This window comes from Nicotiana tomentosiformis, chromosome 7, assembly GCF_000390325.3.
Source record: "Nicotiana tomentosiformis chromosome 7, ASM39032v3, whole genome shotgun sequence".
In the NCBI taxonomy this organism is placed as follows: Eukaryota; Viridiplantae; Streptophyta; class Magnoliopsida; order Solanales; family Solanaceae; genus Nicotiana; species Nicotiana tomentosiformis.
This window is the reverse complement of record NC_090818.1, coordinates 43,085,290-43,105,644: the sequence shown is the minus strand read 5'-3', so window position 1 is coordinate 43,105,644 and position 20,355 is coordinate 43,085,290. Positions and strand designations below refer to the sequence as shown.

The 20,355-nt window shown below is 43.2% G+C and overlaps 1 protein-coding gene across 1 annotated transcript; it reads right to left on the bottom strand.

Moving 5' to 3' along the window:
* Nucleotides 1-8,709: 8,709 nt before the first annotated feature.
* On the bottom strand, nucleotides 8,710-12,071 carry LOC138895538 (uncharacterized). Its single transcript, XM_070180238.1, has 4 exons — nucleotides 11,481-12,071; nucleotides 11,253-11,391; nucleotides 8,977-9,134; nucleotides 8,710-8,889 (listed from the first exon to the last, which is right to left on the bottom strand). The coding sequence occupies exons 1-4, from the start codon at nucleotides 12,069-12,071 to the stop codon at nucleotides 8,710-8,712; spliced, it is 1,068 nt and encodes a 355-aa protein (XP_070036339.1).
* Between the last annotated feature and the right edge of the window lie 8,284 nt (nucleotides 12,072-20,355).

The following is a 20,355-nucleotide window of genomic DNA, read 5'->3' as shown; positions in this document are numbered from 1 at the left end:
ACTATCGAGGATATCATGGTAGTGGATAATGTAAAGGTCGTGCAGAGGCTGACGGGGCGGATAGCCACCCTAGGACAATTCATTTCGAGATCCTCATATAGGAGCCACCGATTCTTCTCGCTGCTTAAGAAGAAGAGAAATTTTGCATGGACTCCGGAATGCCAACAGGCATTTAAGGAACTAAAGTGGTATTTATCGAGCCCGCCGCTGCTTCACACCCCAAAAGTGGACGAACAGCTTTACCTGTACTTGGCAGTCTCAGAGATAGTAGTAACGGAGTCCTGGTCTGAGAAGAATAAGGTATGCAATTCCTTGTCTATTATGTTAGTCGGACCTTAGGTGAGGCCGAAACTAGATATCCACACTTAGAAAAATTAGCTCTTGCTTTAATAAGCGCCTCAAGGAAACTAAAACCATATTTCCAATGTCATCCAATATGTGTTGTAACAACTTATCCTCTTTGAAATATTTTGCACAAACCTGAGCTTTCAGGTCGATTGGCCAAATGGGCCGTATAAATTAGTGGGTACGATATTGAGTATCGACCCCGAACCGCCATCAAGTCTCAAATCTTGGCAGATTTCGTGGTTGACTTTACGTCGGCCCTTGTACCCGAGGTTGAAAAAGAACTACTGATAAATTGGGTACATCTTCGGGAGTCTGGACCCTCTTTACAGATGGTGCTTCGAACGCAAAGTGGTCCAGATTAGGCATCGTACTAAAATCACCCACAGGTAATGTAGTTAGACAGTCTATCAGAACTACAAAATTGACTAACAATGAGGCCGAATATGAGGCCATGATTGCAGGTCTCAAACTAGCTAGAAGCTTGGGGCAGAGGTCATAGAGGCTAAGTGTGATTCCCTCCTCGTGGTAAACCAAGTGAACGGGACCTTTGAAGTCCGAGAAGACCAAATGCAAAGGTACCTGTATAAACTACAGATGACTCTACATCGATTTAAGGAATGGACCTTGCAACATGTAGAGAGCAGAACAGCGAGACTGATGCTCTTGCAAACTTAGGTTCGTCGGTCGAGGATGACAAACTCAACTCGGGGACTGTCGTACAACTCATGAGATTGGTAATCGAAGAAGGGCAAGTTGAGATAAACTACACGAGTTTAACCTGGGATTGGAGAAACAAGTACATAGAGTACTTAAAGAACGGGAAACTTCCATAGGATCCAAAGGAATCGAGAACTCTGCACACAAAGTCAGCACCGTTCACTTTGTCCGAAGATGGAACGCTATTTAGAAGGTCGTTCGATGGACCGTTGGCAATATGTTTAGGATCGGGAGATACCGACTACATCTTACGAGACATTTACGAGGGCACTTGTGAAAATCATTCTGGTGCCAAATCGCTGGTCCACAAAGTAATCAGAGCAGAGTACTATTGGACCGATATGGAAAAGGATGCAAGGGAGTTCGTTCGAAAATGTGACAAATGTCAAAGGCATGCGCCCATGATTCATCAACCTGGGGAACTACTCCACTCGGTCCTCTCCCCATGGCCCTTCATGAAAATTGGGAATGGACATCGTTGGCCCTCTCCCGTCAGCCCCAGGTAAAGTTCAGTTTATTTTATTTATGACTGACTATTTCTCTAAATGGGTTGAAGTACATGCTTTTGAGAAAGTCAGAGAAAAAGAAGTCATAGACTTCATTTGGGACCACATCATATGTCAATTCGGGATGCCCTCCGAGATTTTATGTGATAATGGAAAACAATTCATCGGCAGCAAAGTAACTAAATTTCTCGAGGATCATAAGATCAAAAGGATCCTATCAACACATTATCATCCCAGCGGGAATGGACAAGCCGAATCGACCAACAAAACCATCATCCAAAATCTTAAGAAGAGATTGACCAACGCCAAAGGAAAATGGAGAGAAATACTACCCGAGAATCTATGGGCATACCGCACAACATCGAAATCCTGTACCGGAGAAACACTGTTCTCGTTAGTTTACGGCGCCGAAGCTCTGATCCCGATCGAGGTCGGAGAACCTAGCATCAGGTTTTGATATGCAACAGAGGAGTTAAATAACGAAGCCATACATACGAGCTTAGAATTGTTGGACGAAAGACGCGAAGTCACTCTCATCCAATTGGCCACCCAAAAATAGCGGATCGAAAGATACTACAATCGAAGAGCCAATCTTCAACATTTTAGCATCGGAGACTTGGTGCTAATAAAAGTTACCCTCAACACCCGAAATTCGAATGAAGGGAAACTGGGTCCAAACTGGGAAGGACCGTACCAGGTTCTGGAAATCGTCGGAAAAGGATCCTACAAGCTCGGCACGATAAATGGCGAACAACTGCTGAACAATTGGAACGTATCGCACCTAAAATGATACTACTGCTAAGGTACGACTCCTTCCATTTCCATTTATATTTTAAACTAACCTTGCAGGTGTTCGACCAGAAACAACGATAGATTCTTCGACAAGAAGCCTTTAAGTCTGAAAGCACGCGTTACACTCTTTTTCTCTTAGACCGGTTTTATCCCAAATGGGTTTTTCGGTGAGGTTTTTAATGAGGCAACCATTGATCGTGCTAACTTAGAATAATTCAACAGTATCCAAGGTTTCTTTACAATCAACCTCGAATACTAGGGGGCATTGCCTTCGAATGTCAACTTTGATGCGAAGAAATTACTTCATAGCAGTAGGGTCTCGATAGGAAAATTTGTTAGGGCCAAACAGTCAAACGAACCGTGCCCGCGTAGTTTGTTCGAGCCTTGGCACAGAACATGTACGCATGTATAATCATTTATAAAGAGAAGTATTTTTCTTTGCCGATATCTCATGCCTTAGAAAAAGTTTTCTACTCTACAATTTTATACTCTCGATCTATTATGTAAACAGGCTTAAGGGCCGACCATAACTAGAGTTCGGATAATTAACCCCACGCTCGGGGACTGCCGTCCGAAAAATAAACGAGATCGAATCATTAAAACTCCGAGATCATAAGACCTTTTAGGCAACCCTCGATATTTATAGGCCACGACCACCCCACTCGGGGACTGACACTTCAGGCAAGCTCGAAGTAAAACGGAAAAATAAGCCCAAGGGGCAAATCCCGAACTAAAAAGGCTACGGCCGAATTAACACGATTCAGAAACGTCCGAATTCCGTAACAAAATAGGCCTTCAAATTCCCTCATAAATCGGTTAAAAGGGCTACCCCCGGCAAAATCATAAAAGGCTTTGATAATATCAAGCCTCGAAAACTCTAATGAGTACAAAATTGTTCGAACTCCCGAACAGTTCCTTATTGCATGTTAAGGCATTAAAAGTTTTGCAAATACAAATGATAAAAAACCTTTTCAAACCGAAAATGGGAGAAAGCCATAAACAATCTTTTTACAAAGGCTATATCGGCCTAATTCCAAAATCTAAGGGCTGTTTTTGCTTTGAGTTCGAGAGACCATCCTCACTCAAATAAAAAAACCGAAAGGTTACCTTACTTAGAGTTTGAGCAAGCACTCACTCGATCGTAAAGCCTAAGAGCTATACTAGTTCGGTTTCAATCAAATTATCTAAACCTCAGACCTTAGAATACAACTTCATAATTTTATAAGGCAGAAAGGAAGAAAGTTTATATATATATATATATATATATATATACACACGTTAAAAATAATTTACAAAGGCAACATGGCCCGATCAAATTTCTCTACAAAAGACCAAAACGGTCTTAAAAGAAACACAAAAAATGCTAATCCTAAAGGACTTAGTCTTCTCCGCTAGCAGCATCTTCGCTCTCGAGGCCTTCTCCGCTTTCAGATCCGCTCATACTCCCAAAATCATCATCATTAGGAAAGGCCAACACTCTGGATTTAACTTTGAGCTCCTTAGCATTCTCGATCTTGGCTGTAAGATCGAAGCCACGAGCATGGACCTTGAGAGTCTCCCTTCGAGACTGGCATTTAGCATGCTCGGCAACCCTGTTTGCTAAAGCCTGAGCAGCTCCGACAACCTTCTTTACTCGAACCTGAGCAGCTTCAGCGTCAGCCCGATTGATCGGTGTCAAACCTACACCACTATTGAGTAGCGAGGATGTCGATGCAGTTTTACCCAACAAGGTCGGGATCGATTTCCACAGGGAGTTAATTGATTTGGAATTAGGTATTTATCTAAATCTAGATGTGTGTGTTGTTCCTAATTGCATTTCCAAACATGATGGTGTTGATTCTACTTCTATTTCTATTTCTATTGTATGCTAAGATTAAAGCTAAGTACAATATTTTTTATGATAGCTTTCAAGTGTTTAAAGGGACTAGGGTAGTGACTTCTGCCTAGGTGGATATCTAACGGGTATCAAGAATCTAGGGAGAGTTTGATTTGTATTGGGGTCGTAATATAGCTATCACACCCAAGTATTCGCACTATACCTCTCGGTAGTTTGAGTGATTTTGCCCAATTTGGCTTTCTCAAGTCCCAATGGGTATTCATGCAATACAAGTTATATTAGCTCAAGTCGGGTATTACTATCTCTAGGTTTAACCCTTTTATTGGGGCTATCAATTTCTTGAGTTCACCCCAATTCCTTGTTAGCCTAGTATTCCTAGACTTAGTCCCTCTTTCTCAAGAAGAGCCTAAGTCACAAAGGCATGAATCAGTATTTGCAACCACTAATTCTACAATTCTAGCATGAACTAGGCTAAATATCACTAACTCATAAACAATCAAACCCTAAAATTCAAGACCCATTTAATACCCACACTAGGGTTGGGTCACAACCTTAACTATGGGTCTAGTTACTCATAATAATAGCAAAACTCAAAGATAAAGAGAAGATATAATCCATAATACTAAATTAAAAGATGAAAATCTAATGTTATAAGGTAAATCTTGTACAAAATTGCCCAAAAGGGAAAACCTAGCCGCCTCACGTACTTAGCAAAAACATAAGATAACCTAAAATTAAAAAAAATATCTATTTATACTAAGTTGAAATTTCCGGATAAAAATACCCCTGCGGATGTTTTGTGGCCGCGTAATTCTAACCGCGGCCGCACACTTGCTTTCGCGGCCGCGTTATTCTGACCGCGGTATGCGTTTCTTCACATCAGGACCTGGGTTGAACCTTGTTTCGCGGACCGCATAATTTCCACCGCGTCCGCGTGAGAGACTTCCACGGCCACGCAACTTTGACGCGGACCGCCCTTCTCATTTTTGCTTGAATTATGCACTCTCTGAACCTTAGCAACCGTGGTCCGCGGAATTCCCATCGCGGCCATGCTGGTACTTTCGCGGCCGCATTTTCTTATCGCGGTCCGCGTTCATGTTTGTGCCCAAAAAACCATCTCTCTGATTCTTCATATCGCGGACCTTGAAATAATGGCCACATCCGCGTTGATACTTTTGCGGCCGCACTTTTTTGTCGCGTCAGCGTTCCACACCTCTTGGCCCAGTCTTGGTTTTTGTTCAAGTTTTGACTCCTTTATGAGTTGATTATGGCTCCTTTAGCTCATTTTGAATAATCCCTGCAAGCATGCTTATTAAGGTAGTTTCCAGGAATACCTTCACGCATTTTTGGCCCAAAACACAAGTAAAAGAGAGCAATTAATAGGCTAAAATTCATACTTATCAACTCCCCCAAACTTAAGCTTTTGTTTGTCCTCAAGCAAATAAGGTAATTCCCACATCCACAAGAAAAAGAAAAGGATATTTCAGCTGGCCTAAGGTGACTTCATCAAGCATCAACTGGGACTAACAATTACCCTCAACACAAATGAATTATCAACAACGTCATGTTATGACCTTTTGAGTTCCATAGTTCTAATGTGACACTAGAGCATCAAGAGTTGACTCAATTCATCAAGGAAGCTCGCTCTCTCACGTAGGTCATTGTAGATCCCAAACTCCTCCTCCTCTACTCTCCATGAGCAAATCTCACTTTTTAGAATGTAACACTCAAAACAAGGATTGTGAAGAAGTGTGCTCATCACTCTCAAAAGAATGCCACAAGTCCGGCTCTAAGTACCCTAAGCTTGCCCCTTATGTAAATCACCACTAATGTAAGCTCACTCAACTTGAAATCATATAGGGATTTAGCAGGGATGTAATGAAGGCTTTTGGATCAAGGTAGGACATAACAAACTATGATGGTTTCATCTTTCCTTAAGCACTCCATTTTCTTATTTCGGCTCATACTTTATTGACTCTTTGAGTCATGTTTCTTCTTCCTTAGGGGAACTAGAGAGACAAACCATTACTCTTTCTTACTCATGACAATCATTTTTCTCCTTTTCTCATCATTCCTTGCCTTTCATCATTATGTTCTTTGAATCCCTTCAAGCTTCTATTTCTTTTTGACATATTTCTTTTTGGCTTTTCTTCCTTTTCTTTGCCTTTCCTTTTCATTAATTCTTTTTTTTTTAACCTTTTATCACTTTCAATTTTCTCGTCTCTCTTCCAAACTTATGCTTTTGGCAATTGTTCATCATGAATGCTAAAAAAAGATTGGGTGCCAAGAGAGGGTCATTATAAAACGGATAAAGGCTTGTAATGTGGCTATTGAATGAAAAAGGCTTAGGCTCAAAGGGTTTGACTAGGGATATCATAATGGTAGGCTACGGAAGCTTTCAAAGTTCAAATTGGACCAAGGAGAGCCTACAATCACTTCTCAAGTCAAGCTACACTTAGAATTTCGCCTAGACAAACATTTAGGGCAAGTTCTAGACTTATTGGCACGGGACTTGGACTTGCAATTCAATACCTCACCTCTCAAGATACTGGATTGTTAAAGAGAACAGAGTCGAGGGCCCACAACAACCCTAGCTAAGATTGAAGATCACAAATGGCTCAAAGAAACCACTCGATGATTGTTTTAGTCAACTCAAGAGTCTAAAGGACACAACTAGAGCTATTCTTTGTCAATCAACTTGTCTCTAACCATGAGGTCGAAGGTAAATGTGTTAGTATCAAGTGAAGCCTGCTTGAACACTTTTATTCATTAATACTATATATCAAAGCAAAAAGAAAACGGACTCAATCCCTTAAGAAGGTTGTCACGCCATCTATCATTGGGAAGGGCCACCCGGTTCATATAACATCCACCTTTGGAAAGAACCGTGGCATTAAGAAAACCAAAGGCTTACTGATCACGCAAAATGTAAAAAGAAGCTAAAAACTCAAAAATAAGCTACTAAAGGAAATAAAAAGCTAAGTTATTAAGAAAAATTCGAAAGAAGTTATGAAGTAAACTAAGGAAAGTAAAATGAATATGCACAATAATAGAGTGAACGAATATATACAAAATGGAAATGAATATATACATCGAATGGTACAGTTATATACATACCAAAAGTGAAAAATAACGAAAGTGAAAATAACGATAAATAAAGGTAAAGAAAAATAGTATCATAGTTATTACATACCAATGTCATCAAATCATAACCAAATCAAAATGGACCACCCCCCAAATAAAAGATAGCATTGTCCTCAATGCTAATATCAAAATAAGATCAGGGAAGGGTTAGAGAGTAAAGAAAACTCCCTATGTGGTCTCTGTCTGCATGGGGTCAGGAATATGAGTGGGGTCCTCGGACTGCATAGGATCATCAGCTCCCTCCGGGTCCTCTAACTGGATCTCTAAATCCTCTGACTGGGGGACCACAAATCCTCTAACTAGAGCTCTGTCTGCCTGTGCTGCTAGGGCACTCTCCTCCATAAGCAATTCAAGTGGGATATCTCCAATAGAAGTGAACTTCTCAACCTCCCTCTTCAGCTTCTCCACTAACTCCTTTGAGGCCTGAGTCTTTCTCATCATCTTTACCTACTTGCCCAGATCCTTGATCACCTTGCCATGAGTATCCAAAGTCTCCGGGATCTTCTTTTGGCTGTCCAGGAGCTTCTTTTGGTTGTCCAGAAACTCCTTCAATGAATCCTCCACTGATAGAGGTACCTGAAGCTGTGCTGGGGCTGACTGTGCTGCTAATGCACTGGATACGACAAACAACTTTGATGTTGCTGCCTGCATCCAGTTGTTGATGCTGGATAAGGTCTGAGAAAATCCGTAGTGTAGTCTGGGGGTAAGTAGAAGATGAGAGCACAGATAATGGCACAGTGATGGATGGCCTGGATGAAGGAGGAGGCAATGCAGTTGAAGGTCCCTCTGCTATGGAAGGCTTTGACCCGGTGACCACTACCCTTGGCTCTTCAGACTGGCCAGTGGAGGTAGTATCTTTACCCTTTGCTTTAGGGTTGTCCGGTCCTTGGAGGCTATACCAGGAGAAAGGTTTCTTCGGCTTCACCTTCGTGTCATAGTGCCTCCCCTCTACCCCTTGAACCTTGAGATACATAGTGATGAAGTTGGGGTAGGGGTAGGACCTTTCTTCTTTTCCAGTTGCTTTGGAGATGTGGTGGGATATAAGGTTCCCCACATTGATTGGATAACCCGCCATGATGGAAGCTATTAGGATTGCCTGGGAGAGTGGGATGACACTATCATGCTGGCTAGGATCAAGCCGACTGCATACAAATATGCACCACTCTTTGGCTTCAAAGCTGAGGGTGTTTCTGGCGATTGGGACTCCAGCTGCGAGCCAGGCCGGTGTTGTCCCAGGGATGGATATTACTTCCGCTAGCCAAGGTCGGGCTGCTTCATCTAGGGACATCTTTTCCAAATACTGTACAGCTTCCACATCCTCAAAACCGGCATATTTGTTCAAGGTGTCGCCATTAAACCGTATCTTCAAGTTCCTACCTTTGTCACAGTGGTGCCCTTTTTGATGTGGGCAACATTTGCGTAGAATTCCTTGACAAGGTACTCATTGGCATCCGGAACCTTGCTCGTGAAGTACTTCCACCCTTTTCTCTCCTCAAACTGTCTCTTGACATTTGGATTGTGAGGTAGGAGATCTCTTTCTATAAACTATCGCTCAAGGGTGAGCAACCTTTGGGGCCACCATTCCCGGAATTTGAGGTATGCTTTCTCTCTCACGAATCTATCCGCCCACACCTCAGGCTTCCTTGATTTAGCAAGACCACCCACATTGGTATTACCCCCTCTCCCGTCATCCGGGACCTCGTCATCCTCATCTACATTGATAGGAGCAGCTGTTGAGGCCGGAGTTGCAGCAGGTAGGGAAGATGGCTCTGATGCCTCACTACCTCCCTCTGAGCCATCAGACGACCCAGAAGAGGAGGTAGCTTCATTGATTAGGCGGTAGGCTTGTGATTGGGCCTCTTGTTGAGGTTGTGTAGATTCCCCCTCAGAAATCTCTCGGGATGGGAGATATTCACTTGTGTCTAATGATTCGGCAGGAGGTCTAGTGAGCGTTTGCCTTTTTGCTTATGATTCTTTGAGCTGCTAAGGGCAAAGACTGCTTTCTTTGCCCCGGCCTCAGGAGGATTCTACCCTCCCTTTTTATTTGTCTGCTCCTTCACGAGATCGCACCATTTTCTACAACACACAATTAGTGAAAGATAATTAGAATTGGGGTTCAATCATGCCTTAAAGGAGTATAGATGAAATGAATAACAATGCTTCTCAAAACAGGGCAACACGGACCGCAAAAAAGTGGACGCGGCCATGGAATGCCCATCGCGAACCCAAAAAAGTGAACGCAGCCGCGAAGAGGTCAGGTTCAGACTACTGAATCTCTGATCTTGGACACACGCGGACCGTAAAAAATTAGACGTGCCCGCGAATGACCAATCGCGGACCGCAAAAATATGAACGCGGCCGCGAAAGCAATTAACAGACTCTTTGAAGTTCACAAGCGCGAACCGCGAAAACTTGAACGCAGCCGCGAAGGACCAACCGCGAACAGCGTAAAAGTGACCGCAGTCGTGAACTCTTAGCAATCACTTAGTAACAAAAAGCTGGGGTAGCGCGAACCGTGAAAAAAATGAGCGCGGCCGCCTACCCTATCGCGGACCGCGACCGCAAAATTCAAATAAGATCGGTACTAAGAACACTTATAACTAGGGTTTTCACTAAGTGTGCAAAAATTAGTTCAATTAACCATGCAAAGTTACTAACCCCATCCCCCATTAGGCATATAAACACTACCCACATGTATTTAAGTATCAATTAAGCATTAATTTAAGATCATGGTATGCATCTAACCCTAACTAAAAAGAAAAATTAAAACAAAGAGAAAAGAAAAGAAAAAGGTAAAATCACATCATGAAATTGAACATACCAGTTGTAAAATTGTAGTAGGAAATGAACTCTTAATGTGAATGAGATGAAAATTGAGAGCATGATGAGATGAACAGTGCTTTTTGTGCGGTGAACCGTTAGGGTTCGAAAAGTATAAAATGTTTAAGGAACCTTTATTTATACTAATCAACTATGGAACCCACCGCCTTACCTGAGCGCGGCCGCGAAATTCTATCGCGGTCCACGCTATGTTACCTTATGTAGACCAGCTTCAAGCACATGCGCGCGGCCTGCAGAATATTGGCCGCGACCGTGAAATTCAATGCGGTCCGCAAAAATTGGAACGCGGCCGCGATCTCTGAAGGATTTATTTGACTGTCCAACTTCAAAGAGTTGGCATTTTGCTCTTTTCGAGTACGCGTCCGCGGACAAAAAAGTGAAGTCGCGAAATGCTCATGCGGACCACGAAATTTTGGGCGCGGTCCACAAACTTCCAACACCCAGTCAAAATCCTGCACTGCACAACCACTTCCTACATACACTTCACAACCAGTTAGCCAAAACAATGCCTAATCAAAGAAGAAAATCAAAAGAAAGAAAAACACATGGGTTTCCTCCCAAGAAGCGCCTGATTTAACGTCGCGGTACGACGCATGTTACCATCATCATTTGAAATGGATCAAGGCCACTACATGGCTATCATCAATCTTGCCAAAGTAATGCTTCACTCGGTGCCCATTGACTCTAAAGATTTCACCATTTTTGTTTTTCAAATCGAGATCACCAAATGGAGTTACATGCACCACTTCAAAAGGGCCACTCCACTTTGACTTGAGCTTTTCCGAAAACATCCGTAACCGAGAGTTGAATATAAAAACCAAGTCACCCTCCTTGAATTATTTGTTTCGGATATATTTGTCATATAAGTACTTCATCTTGTCCTTATACAAGGACGAGCTGGAATAAGCATGGAACCAGAACTCATGAAGTTCATTTAGTTGCTCTACACGGAGATTGGCAGCTACATCCCATTCAAGGTTCAACATTCAGCACCCACATGGCCTTGTGATCTAATTCAATCAGAATATGGCATGCTTTCCCAAATACCAATCAGTACGGAGACATACCAATTGGCGTCTTGTAAGCTGTACGATAGGCCCATAAAGCATCATCAAGTTTCCTTGACCAATCAGTCCGGTTTGCACTGACAATCTTGGATAATATTCTCTTAATCTCCCTGTTGGAGACCTCAACTTGTCCACTAGCCTGTGGGTGATAAGGGGTTGACACCTTATGATTGGCACCATACTTAGAAAATAAAGTGTAGAAGGCTTTGTTGAAACATAAGAACCCACATCACTAATGATAGCCCTTAGGGTGCCGAACCTTATGAAGATATTTTTCTTTAAGAAAGCCACCACACTTTGTGCCTCATTGTTGGGCAAAGACACAGCTTTAACCCATTTGGAAATATAATCAATAGCAACCAGAATATAAGTGTTCCCACATGAACTCACAAATGGCCCCATAAAGTCGATGCCCCACACATCGAAAATATCAATCTCAAGAATAGTGGTGAGGGGCATTTCATTCTTCTTGGAAATTCCACCAGCTCTTTGGCACTCGTCATAACGCCTAACAAGCTCGCTAGCGTCTTTGTACAAGGTAGGCCAATAGAATCCACAGCTTAGGACCTTTGTAGCAGTTCTCGCCCCACCATGATGCCCACCATAAGGCGAGGAATGGCAAGCTTCAAGAATACTCAATTGCTCTTCTTCCAGAACACATCTCCGGATAACACCATCATTGCAAATCTTGAAAAGATATGGCTCGTCCCAATAATAATCCAAGCTATCATGTTTGAGCTTCCTCCTTTGGTTAGAAAAGAGCTCACTCGGGACAATGTCGGTCACAAGAAAGTTAGCCACATCGATGAACCAAGGCATCCCATTCAAAGAAACGAAGAGGAGTTGTTCATCCAGAAATGAATCATTAATCTCGAGGCCATCATGGGGCCTCCCCTCCTCTTCCAAGAAGGACAAGTGGTCCGCCACTTTATTCTCACTCCCTTTTCGGTCTATGATTTCAAGGTCAAACTCTTATAGAAGAAGAACCCATCTCATCAACCTAGCCTTAGAATCTTTTTTGGTCATCAAGTAACGAAGTGTCATGTGATCGGTGTGCGCAATCACTTTGGCACCCATGAGGTACGGCCTGAACTTTTCCATGGCAAAGACAATGGCTAATAACTTTTTCTCGGTCACCGTATAGTTGACTTGGGCGTCGTTCATTGTTTTGCTTGCATAATAAATCGGATAAAATATCTTGTTGATCCTTTGACCTAAAACCGCTCCTATCGCAATGTCGCTAGCATCGAACATGAGCTCAAATGGTAAGCTCCAATTGGGTGCGGTAATGATGGGAGTGGTAGTCAATCTATACTTGAGAAGCTCAAAAGCTTTCATGCAATCATCATTGAACACAAGCTTTGCATCTTTTTCTAACAACTTGCACAAGGGGTTTACCACTTTTGAGAAATCCTTGATGAACCTTCGGTAAAACCCCGTGTGACCAAGAAAGCTCCTCACCCCCTTGACGGAAGTAGGAGGAGGGAGTTTTGAAATCACTTCAATTTTTGCTTTATCCACTTCAATACCGTTCTTTGAGATCTTATTGCCGAGGACAATGCCCTCCTCGACCATAAAATGGCACTTTTCCCAATTAAGCACTAAGTTGGTCTCTTCACATCGGGCCAACACTTTGTCAAGATTATCCAAGCATTCTTCAAATGAATCCCCCACAACACTAAAATCATCCATGAACACTTCGAGGAAGTCCTTCACTATATCCGTAAATATTGCCATCATACACTGCTGAAAGGTAGCCGGTGCATTACACAAACCAAACGACATCTGTGAGAATGCAAATGTGCCATACATACAAGTGAAAGTGGTTTTCTATTGGTCTTCAGGTGCAATGAGAATCTGGTTGTAACAGATTACCCATCCAAAAAGTAATAATAAGTACGCCCGGCAAGTCTATCCAACATTTGGTCAAGAAATGGGAATGGAAAATGGTCTTTGTGGGTCACTTTGTTAAGCTTTCTATAATCCATGCATACCCTCCAACCGGTAACAGTTCTGGTGGGGACCAACTCATTTTTCTCATTTGTGATCACAGTCATACCCCCTTCTTCGGGACACATTGTACCGGTGAAGTCCATGAACTATACGAAATGGGGTACACAACCCCTGCATCTAGCCATGTGATTATCTCTTTCTTGACAACGTCTTGCATGGCCTCATTCAACCTCCGTTGATGTTCCACGGATGGTTTGGCATCTTCCTCGAGTATGATTTTGTGCATGCAAAAGGAGGGGCTTATACCCTGAATGTCAGCCAAAGTCCATCCTATTGCCTTCTTCCTTCTTTGAAGCACCGCAAAGGTGGATTCTACTTGCATGTTAGTTAAGCACGAAGAAAAAATAGCAGGTAATGTGGAATAATGGCCTAAGAACCCATACCTGAGGTGTGAAGGCAAAGGCTTTAACTCTAATGTTGGTGGCTCCTCGATTGAGGGCTTTGTTGGCATAGTCTTCCGGTTCTTAAGGTCCAAGGAAAGTTTACGGGGTCCATATGTGTAGGATCCCATTTCTTGCAAAGCATTTGCACATTCTATCAAGCCTGCCTTCTCATCATCCTCATGATTCAACAACACAGCTTCCAGAGGGTCTTCCACATTGATTATAGCACTCGTGTCATCAATAATCACCTCTGTCACAAGATCCACAAAAGAGCATACTTGGTTGCTATTAGGCTGCGTCATTGACTTGCACACATGGAACACAACTTTTTCATCACCCACTCGGAAGGTGAGCTCCACAGCTTCCACATAGACCAATGCCTTCCCTGTTGCTAGGAAAGGTCTCCCCAATATTATTGGCACCCCATAGTCAACTTCACAGTCGAGAATCACAAAATCTGTGGGAAGAATGAACTTGTTGACCCGAACTAGAACATCATCAATAATCCCCAGCGGCCTCTTCATTGTCCGATCCGCCATTTACAACCTCATGGAAGTAGGTCTTGGTTTCCCAACACCCAATGTCTTGAACACGGAATATGGCATCAAATTAATGCTCGCTCCCAAATCACACAAGGCTTTGGCGAAATCGGCACTACCAATAGTGCATGGAATTGTAAAGGCACAGGGATCTTCTAGATTTGGAGCCATGGAATGCACAATGGCACTCACTTGATGTGTCATTTTGATCGTCTCACAATTCATTGACCTCTTCTTTGTTACCAAGTCCTTCATGAACTTGGCATATCCCGGCATTTGTTCTAGAGCTTCAACTAATGGCACATTGATGGACAAACTCTTCATCATATCAATGAATTTCTTGAATTGGTTTTCATTGTTTTGCTTTGCAAGCCTTTGAGGATACGGTGGAGGAGGCCTTGGCAAAGGGGCCTTGGCTTTGGGCACTACCGTTTCGGTATGTCTATCACGTGTTCCCTAGACGGGTTCACATCATTTTGTGTCTCCTCCACGTTGTCATCAACATCTATCCTTACTTCATCATTCACATTCTCATCATTAGCTTGGATCTCATCATCTTCTTGCACAACCAAATCATCATTCACAATCTTTCTTGGATTGGAGGTACTTGCATCTCCACCTTTACCGCTTCTTGTGGTCACCGCCATAGCATGGCATGTATTGTTACCACCCTTCGAGTTTACTACCGTATCACTTGGTAGTGCCCCTTAGGGCGAGTATTCAATGCTTGAGAAATTTGACCCATTTGTACTTCCAAGTTGCGGATAGAAGTATTGTGGGAGGCTATTTGGGCATCGAAGTCGGTATTTCTTTCCATCATTTGCTTGAATATACTTTCTATCCGCCCCATCTCATTGTTTGAAGAACTTTGCCCTTGATACGGATATGGAGGCGGGTTATTGGATTGTTGATACATCAGGGGCCTTTAAAAGCCCGACCCCCGATTTTCTTGGTTGTTGTTGCTCCAACCCCCTTGGTTTCCATTGCCTCCCCAATTGTTATTATTGTTGCCACTCCAATTGCTATTATTGTTTCCTCCCAAATTGCCTTGTTAATTACCCCAATTTTGGTTGTTGTTCCCCCAATTGTTCGGATTGTTGTTGTTGCCACTATTCCAATTCCCTTGGCTTTGGTTGCCCCAATTTTGATTGTTTCCTTGTGATCTCCATTATTGATTTGGAGCATTGCTCCCTTGACCTTGGTAATTATTGGCATATAAAACTTCCTCACTTTGATCATCATAAGAATCGTCTTGATTGTAGCCACTACCACTCTGCTCAAATTGTTGTTGATTGCTTTGCACTTGTTGACCACACTGTCTTCTCTTGTTGACCATTACATTCACTCCTTCCATGGCGTTTACTTGCTTTGGCCCCTGAACCTGCTGAAACTGAGCCTTTGCTAACTAGTTCATAGTAGTTGTCAATTCTGATATGGCTTATCCGTGATCATGAAGTTCCTTGTGAAGTTGGATGACATTAGGGTCACCCTGAGGAATGTTTGCCCGACTTTGCCAAGCTGAGGAGGTGTCCGCCATCTCATTTAGAATTTCACATGCTTCTGAATATGGCGTGTTCATGAAGTTACCCCCTGCCAGCTGATTCACCACACATTGGTTGGTTGTGTTGATACACCTATAAAATGTTTGCTGGATCATTGCTTCAGTCATATCATTGTTGGGGCATTCTTTTATCATTGTCCGGTACCACTCCCAGATTTCATGTAAGGGTTTATTTGGCTCTTGTTTAAAGGCTAAGATCTCATCCCTCAATGTTCCCATATGACCCGGAGAGAAAATCTTTGCAATAAACTTCTTAGCCAACTCATCCCATGTGGTGATGGAGTGGTTGGGAAGCTTCTCAATTCAATTCAAAGCCTTCCCTCTAAGTGAAAATGGGAAAAGCCTCAATCTCAAAGCGTCCTCAGATACATTCGTCTGCTTGCTCCCCCAGGATGTGTCTACAAAACCTTTGAGATGCTTATATGCGTTCTGATGTGGAGCTCCGGTGAAGAAACCTCTTTGCTCCAATAGAGTCAGCATGACATTGGTTATTTGAAAATTGCCCGCCCGAATCCGGGGCGGGACAATTGCACTTGCGTAGCCTTCATTAGGTAGCACCCGGTGTGCTGCCCTTGGAGGAGGTGGGGGAGGGTTTGGCATATTGTCTTGAGGCGGGCGGCCTCTTCTTCGTACTTGAGGTTCTAGGTTGACCTCATTCACATCATTTTTATCTACCTCCTCCCCCTGAGGAATATGTCCGAGAGCTTCATTATAAGCCATTTGGTACCTAAAGCAATTGACACATAAAAATTAGAAAATGGAAGGAAAGAAAGATAAAACACACAAATAGTTAGATAGATAGCTAAAACCATCTAACTCCCCGGCAGCGGCGCCAAATGTTAATCGGTGCCAAACCTACACCACTATTGAGTAGTGAGGATGGTCGATGCAGTTTTACCCAACAAGGTCGGGATCGATTTCCACAGGGAGTTAATTGATTTGTAATTAGGTATTTATCTAAATCTAGATATGTGTGTTGTTCCTAATTGCACTTCCAAACATGATTGTGTTGATTCTACTTCTATTTCTATTGTATGCTAATATTAAAGGTAAGTACAATATTTTTGATGATAGCTTTCAAGTGTTTAAAAGGACTAGGGTAGTGACTTCCGCCTAGGTGGATATCTAACGGGTATCAAGAATCTAGGGCGAGTTTGATTTGAATGGGGTCATAATATAGCTATCACACCCAAGTACTCACTCTATATCTCTCGGTAGTTTGAGTGATTTTGCCCAATTTGGCTTTCTCAAGTCCAAATGGGTATTCATGCAATACAAGTGATATTAGCTCAAGTCGAGCATTACTATCTCTAGGTTTAACCTTTTTATTGGGGCTATCAATTTCTTGAGTTCACCCTAATTCCTTGTTAGCCTAGTTTTCCTAGACTTAGTCCCTCTTTCTCAAGAAGAGCCTAAGTCACAAAGGCATGAATCAGTGTTTGCAACCACTAATTCTACAATTCTAGCATAAACTAGGTTAAATATCACTAACCCATAAACAATCAAACCCTAAAATTCAAGACCCGCTAAATACCCACACTAGGGTTGGTTCACAACCCTAGCTTTGGGTCTAGCTACTCATAATAATAGCAGAAATCAAAGATAAAGAGAAGATATAATCCATAATACTAAATTAAAAGATGGAAATCTAATGTTATAAGGTAAATCTTGTACAAAATTGCCCAAAAGGGAAAACCTAGCCGTCTCACGTACTTAGCAAAAATATAACATAACCTAAAATTGACAAAAAGATCTATTTATACTAAGTTGAAATTTTCAGATAAAAATACCCCTGCGGAAGTTTTGCGGCCGCGTAATTCTGACTGCGGCCGCACACTTGCTTTCACGGCCGCGTAATTCTGATCACGGTCTGTGTTTCTTCATATCTGGACCTGGGTTAAACCTTATTTCACAGACCGCGTAATTTCCACCGCGTCCGCGTGAGAGACTTCCGCGGCCGTGTAACTTTGACGCGGACCGCCCTTCTCATTTTTACTTGAATTATGCACTCTATGAACCTTAGTAACCGCGGTCCGCGGAATTCCCATCGCGACTGTGGTGGTACATTTGCGGCCGCATCTTCTTGTCGCGGTCCGCGTTCATGTTTGTGCCCAAAAAACCATCTCTCTGATTCTTCATATCGCGGACCTCGAAATAATGGCCGCATCCGCGTTGATACTTTCGCGGCGCACGTTTTTGTTGCGGTCCGCGTTCCATACCTCTTGGCCCAGTCTTGGGTTTTGTTCAAGTTTTGACTCCTTTATGAGTTGATTATGGCTCCTTTGGCTCATTTTGAACAATCTTGCAAGCAAGCATATTAAGTTAGTTTCTGGGAATACCTTCACGCATTTTTGGCCTAAAACACAAGTAAAAGAGAGCAATTAATAGGCTAAAATCCCTACTTATCACCGATAGATGACCACTATTGCACCAGCATTAGCCTTGGCAGTTTCGACCTCCGATTTGGCCGATGCAACTTCTATGGCCAGCCTCTCTCGATCGGAAGTTGATGAACCCAACCGAGACTGGAACTCCTCAATTTTCTTGGCTTGAACCAAGGCTTTCTCTTTCAAGCTTCGGAGTTGGGTCTCAACCGAGGCCAGTTGAGCTCGGGCAGCTTCCTTTTTCTGAGGCAAGGTGGTCCTTGTTCTTTTTCCACTCCTCGGCCTCCGCTTTCACTCCGTCCACTTCCTGACGAAGCTGCCCGATCACATCGAGCTTTCGCTGGACCTGTAGGACCGATCTGTTAGCCACCACGCCCGAGTCAGTGTCATTAACTTTAAAGATTCTTTTTTACCTACTCGGCCATATCAGCTTGTTCTTTCTGAGATGCTTCCAGCTCAGCCCGAAGTCCTTTTTCTTCCCTTTCTCTCTACTCATTGAGAAGCTTGAAGTCATCTCTCTCCTCAGTAAGCCCTCGATTTTTGGCTACGTAGCGGCTCAGCTCCCCACGGGATCGGAAGAAAGCCTCGTGATGAAGCACAGAAGCCTACAAAAATAGAAAGAAGGAATTATACAAGGGGAGAAAAGTACAAATATGAAAATTGACAAAGAAAATATGAACTTACCCGGTTCAGGGCATGTTGGGCTTCGTTGAAAAGACAAGGCGCTCCCACCTCGTCCATCTGGGCTTGGTCTTCTTCCGTGACCAAAGATCGGAGGTAGCTAGCCACCCTTACGGGTGCAGCAAGAACTCAGGCATCCTCCGAAATCGTGATAGCGATTATTCGCTTACGCCCGAGATCGGCACTAGTGGCCGAAAACTGATTGGTCAGTTTAAAACTCGAGGAAGCTTCGCCCGAGCTCTTCTTCAGAGAATCCAAGTCATTCAAATCGGTGACATCTTCTACCCCAACAAAATAACCACAGAAAGGATCTTCCTCTCCGTGGGCTCCCTCCTTGTGACAAGTCTCCACGGCCTGAGCGTCACGTATCATCAACTCGAAAAATGAAGGAAACGAGGGGGAGTCTCCGATCTCTATTGACCCAAGTGGGTCTTTTGGGGCGCCGCCTCCGTCTTGGGGAGCCTCAAGCCTGGTTTGTGCACCAGCATCCACCGCCTCTTCAACGGTCTCTTCGCCTCGAGATAAAACATCTTCGGTTCCTCTCAGATTGGGGACTTAGGCAGAAGTCTCCTCATCGACCTCATCAAGCTTAGACGGAGCACTATCAACTTCCACCGGTTCCGAAGATCTCCGAATCTCGGTGCTAGCTCGCGCACATGCCACCAGCCCAGAATCATCTTCTTTCTCTTCTTCTTTCTCTTCTTCTTCTTCTTCTTCTTCTTCTTCTTCTTATTATTATTATTATTCTCCTTCTTCTTCTTCTTCTTCTTATTCCCTTAGTCTTTTGACTGACTCCATAGTCAGCGGGATTGTGTTCCCATTGGGTTTACAGGCTGTTCTCTTCTTGGGTTTTTGACTCTCGGAGTTTGAGGCCCTTTTACTCTTATTCTCCTTTGCCGGTTTTGAAATAGGTGGTGAAACTTCTTCATCACCAGGTAGGGGTCTCGTAGTCGTATCCTTTCCGAGACCTACAAAAGGAGAAAGTAAGTAAACTCATGTTTGAAAAGATACTTGAACGATAGGCAAATCGGTAAGTCAGAAGAAGGCTTACCATTAGTACGAGCCTCCCACCAGCCCTTTGACAAATCGCGCCATTGCGTGCTCGGCGTATGTTGACGTTGAAACCAGGCTCTAAACCTAGTTTTCGAGGTGGGGAACCGTACCCGGCATCCAAAAATTTGCTGCATCGAGAAAAACACTGATAAAGAAGGATAAAGAAGTAAAAACAACGAACAAAAATGAAAGACGGAATCATACTTACGCTTCATATTCCATTTCTCAGGAAATGGCATGCTCTCAGCCGGGATTAGGTGTGTGATCTTCACCCGAACGAATCGGCCTATCCAGCCCCGATCTTTGTCTTCATCTATACTAGAGATGAGCGCCTTGATGGCCTGGCATTGAAGCTTTATTAGCCCACCTCGATAGAGTCGAGGGCTATATAATCTTATGAGGTAGTCAAGGGTGAAGGGAAACTCGTCGATTTTGCTCACGAAGAAACAGAGCAGTATCACGATCCTCCAGAAAAAGGGGTGAATTTGG

Coding starts and splice junctions, on each gene's coding strand:
- LOC138895538 (XM_070180238.1), bottom strand. CDS start 12,071: ATGCCTTGGTTCATCGATGTGGCTAACTTTCTTGTGACCGACATTGTC. Junction 9,135..11,252: donor AGCTTACAAGACGCCAATTG/GTATGTCTCCGT, acceptor CTGATGGCTCAG/AGGGAGGTAGTGAGGCATCA. Junction 8,890..8,976: donor CTAAATCAAGGAAGCCTGAG/GTGTGGGCGGAT, acceptor CTTGAGCGATAG/TTTATAGAAAGAGATCTCCT.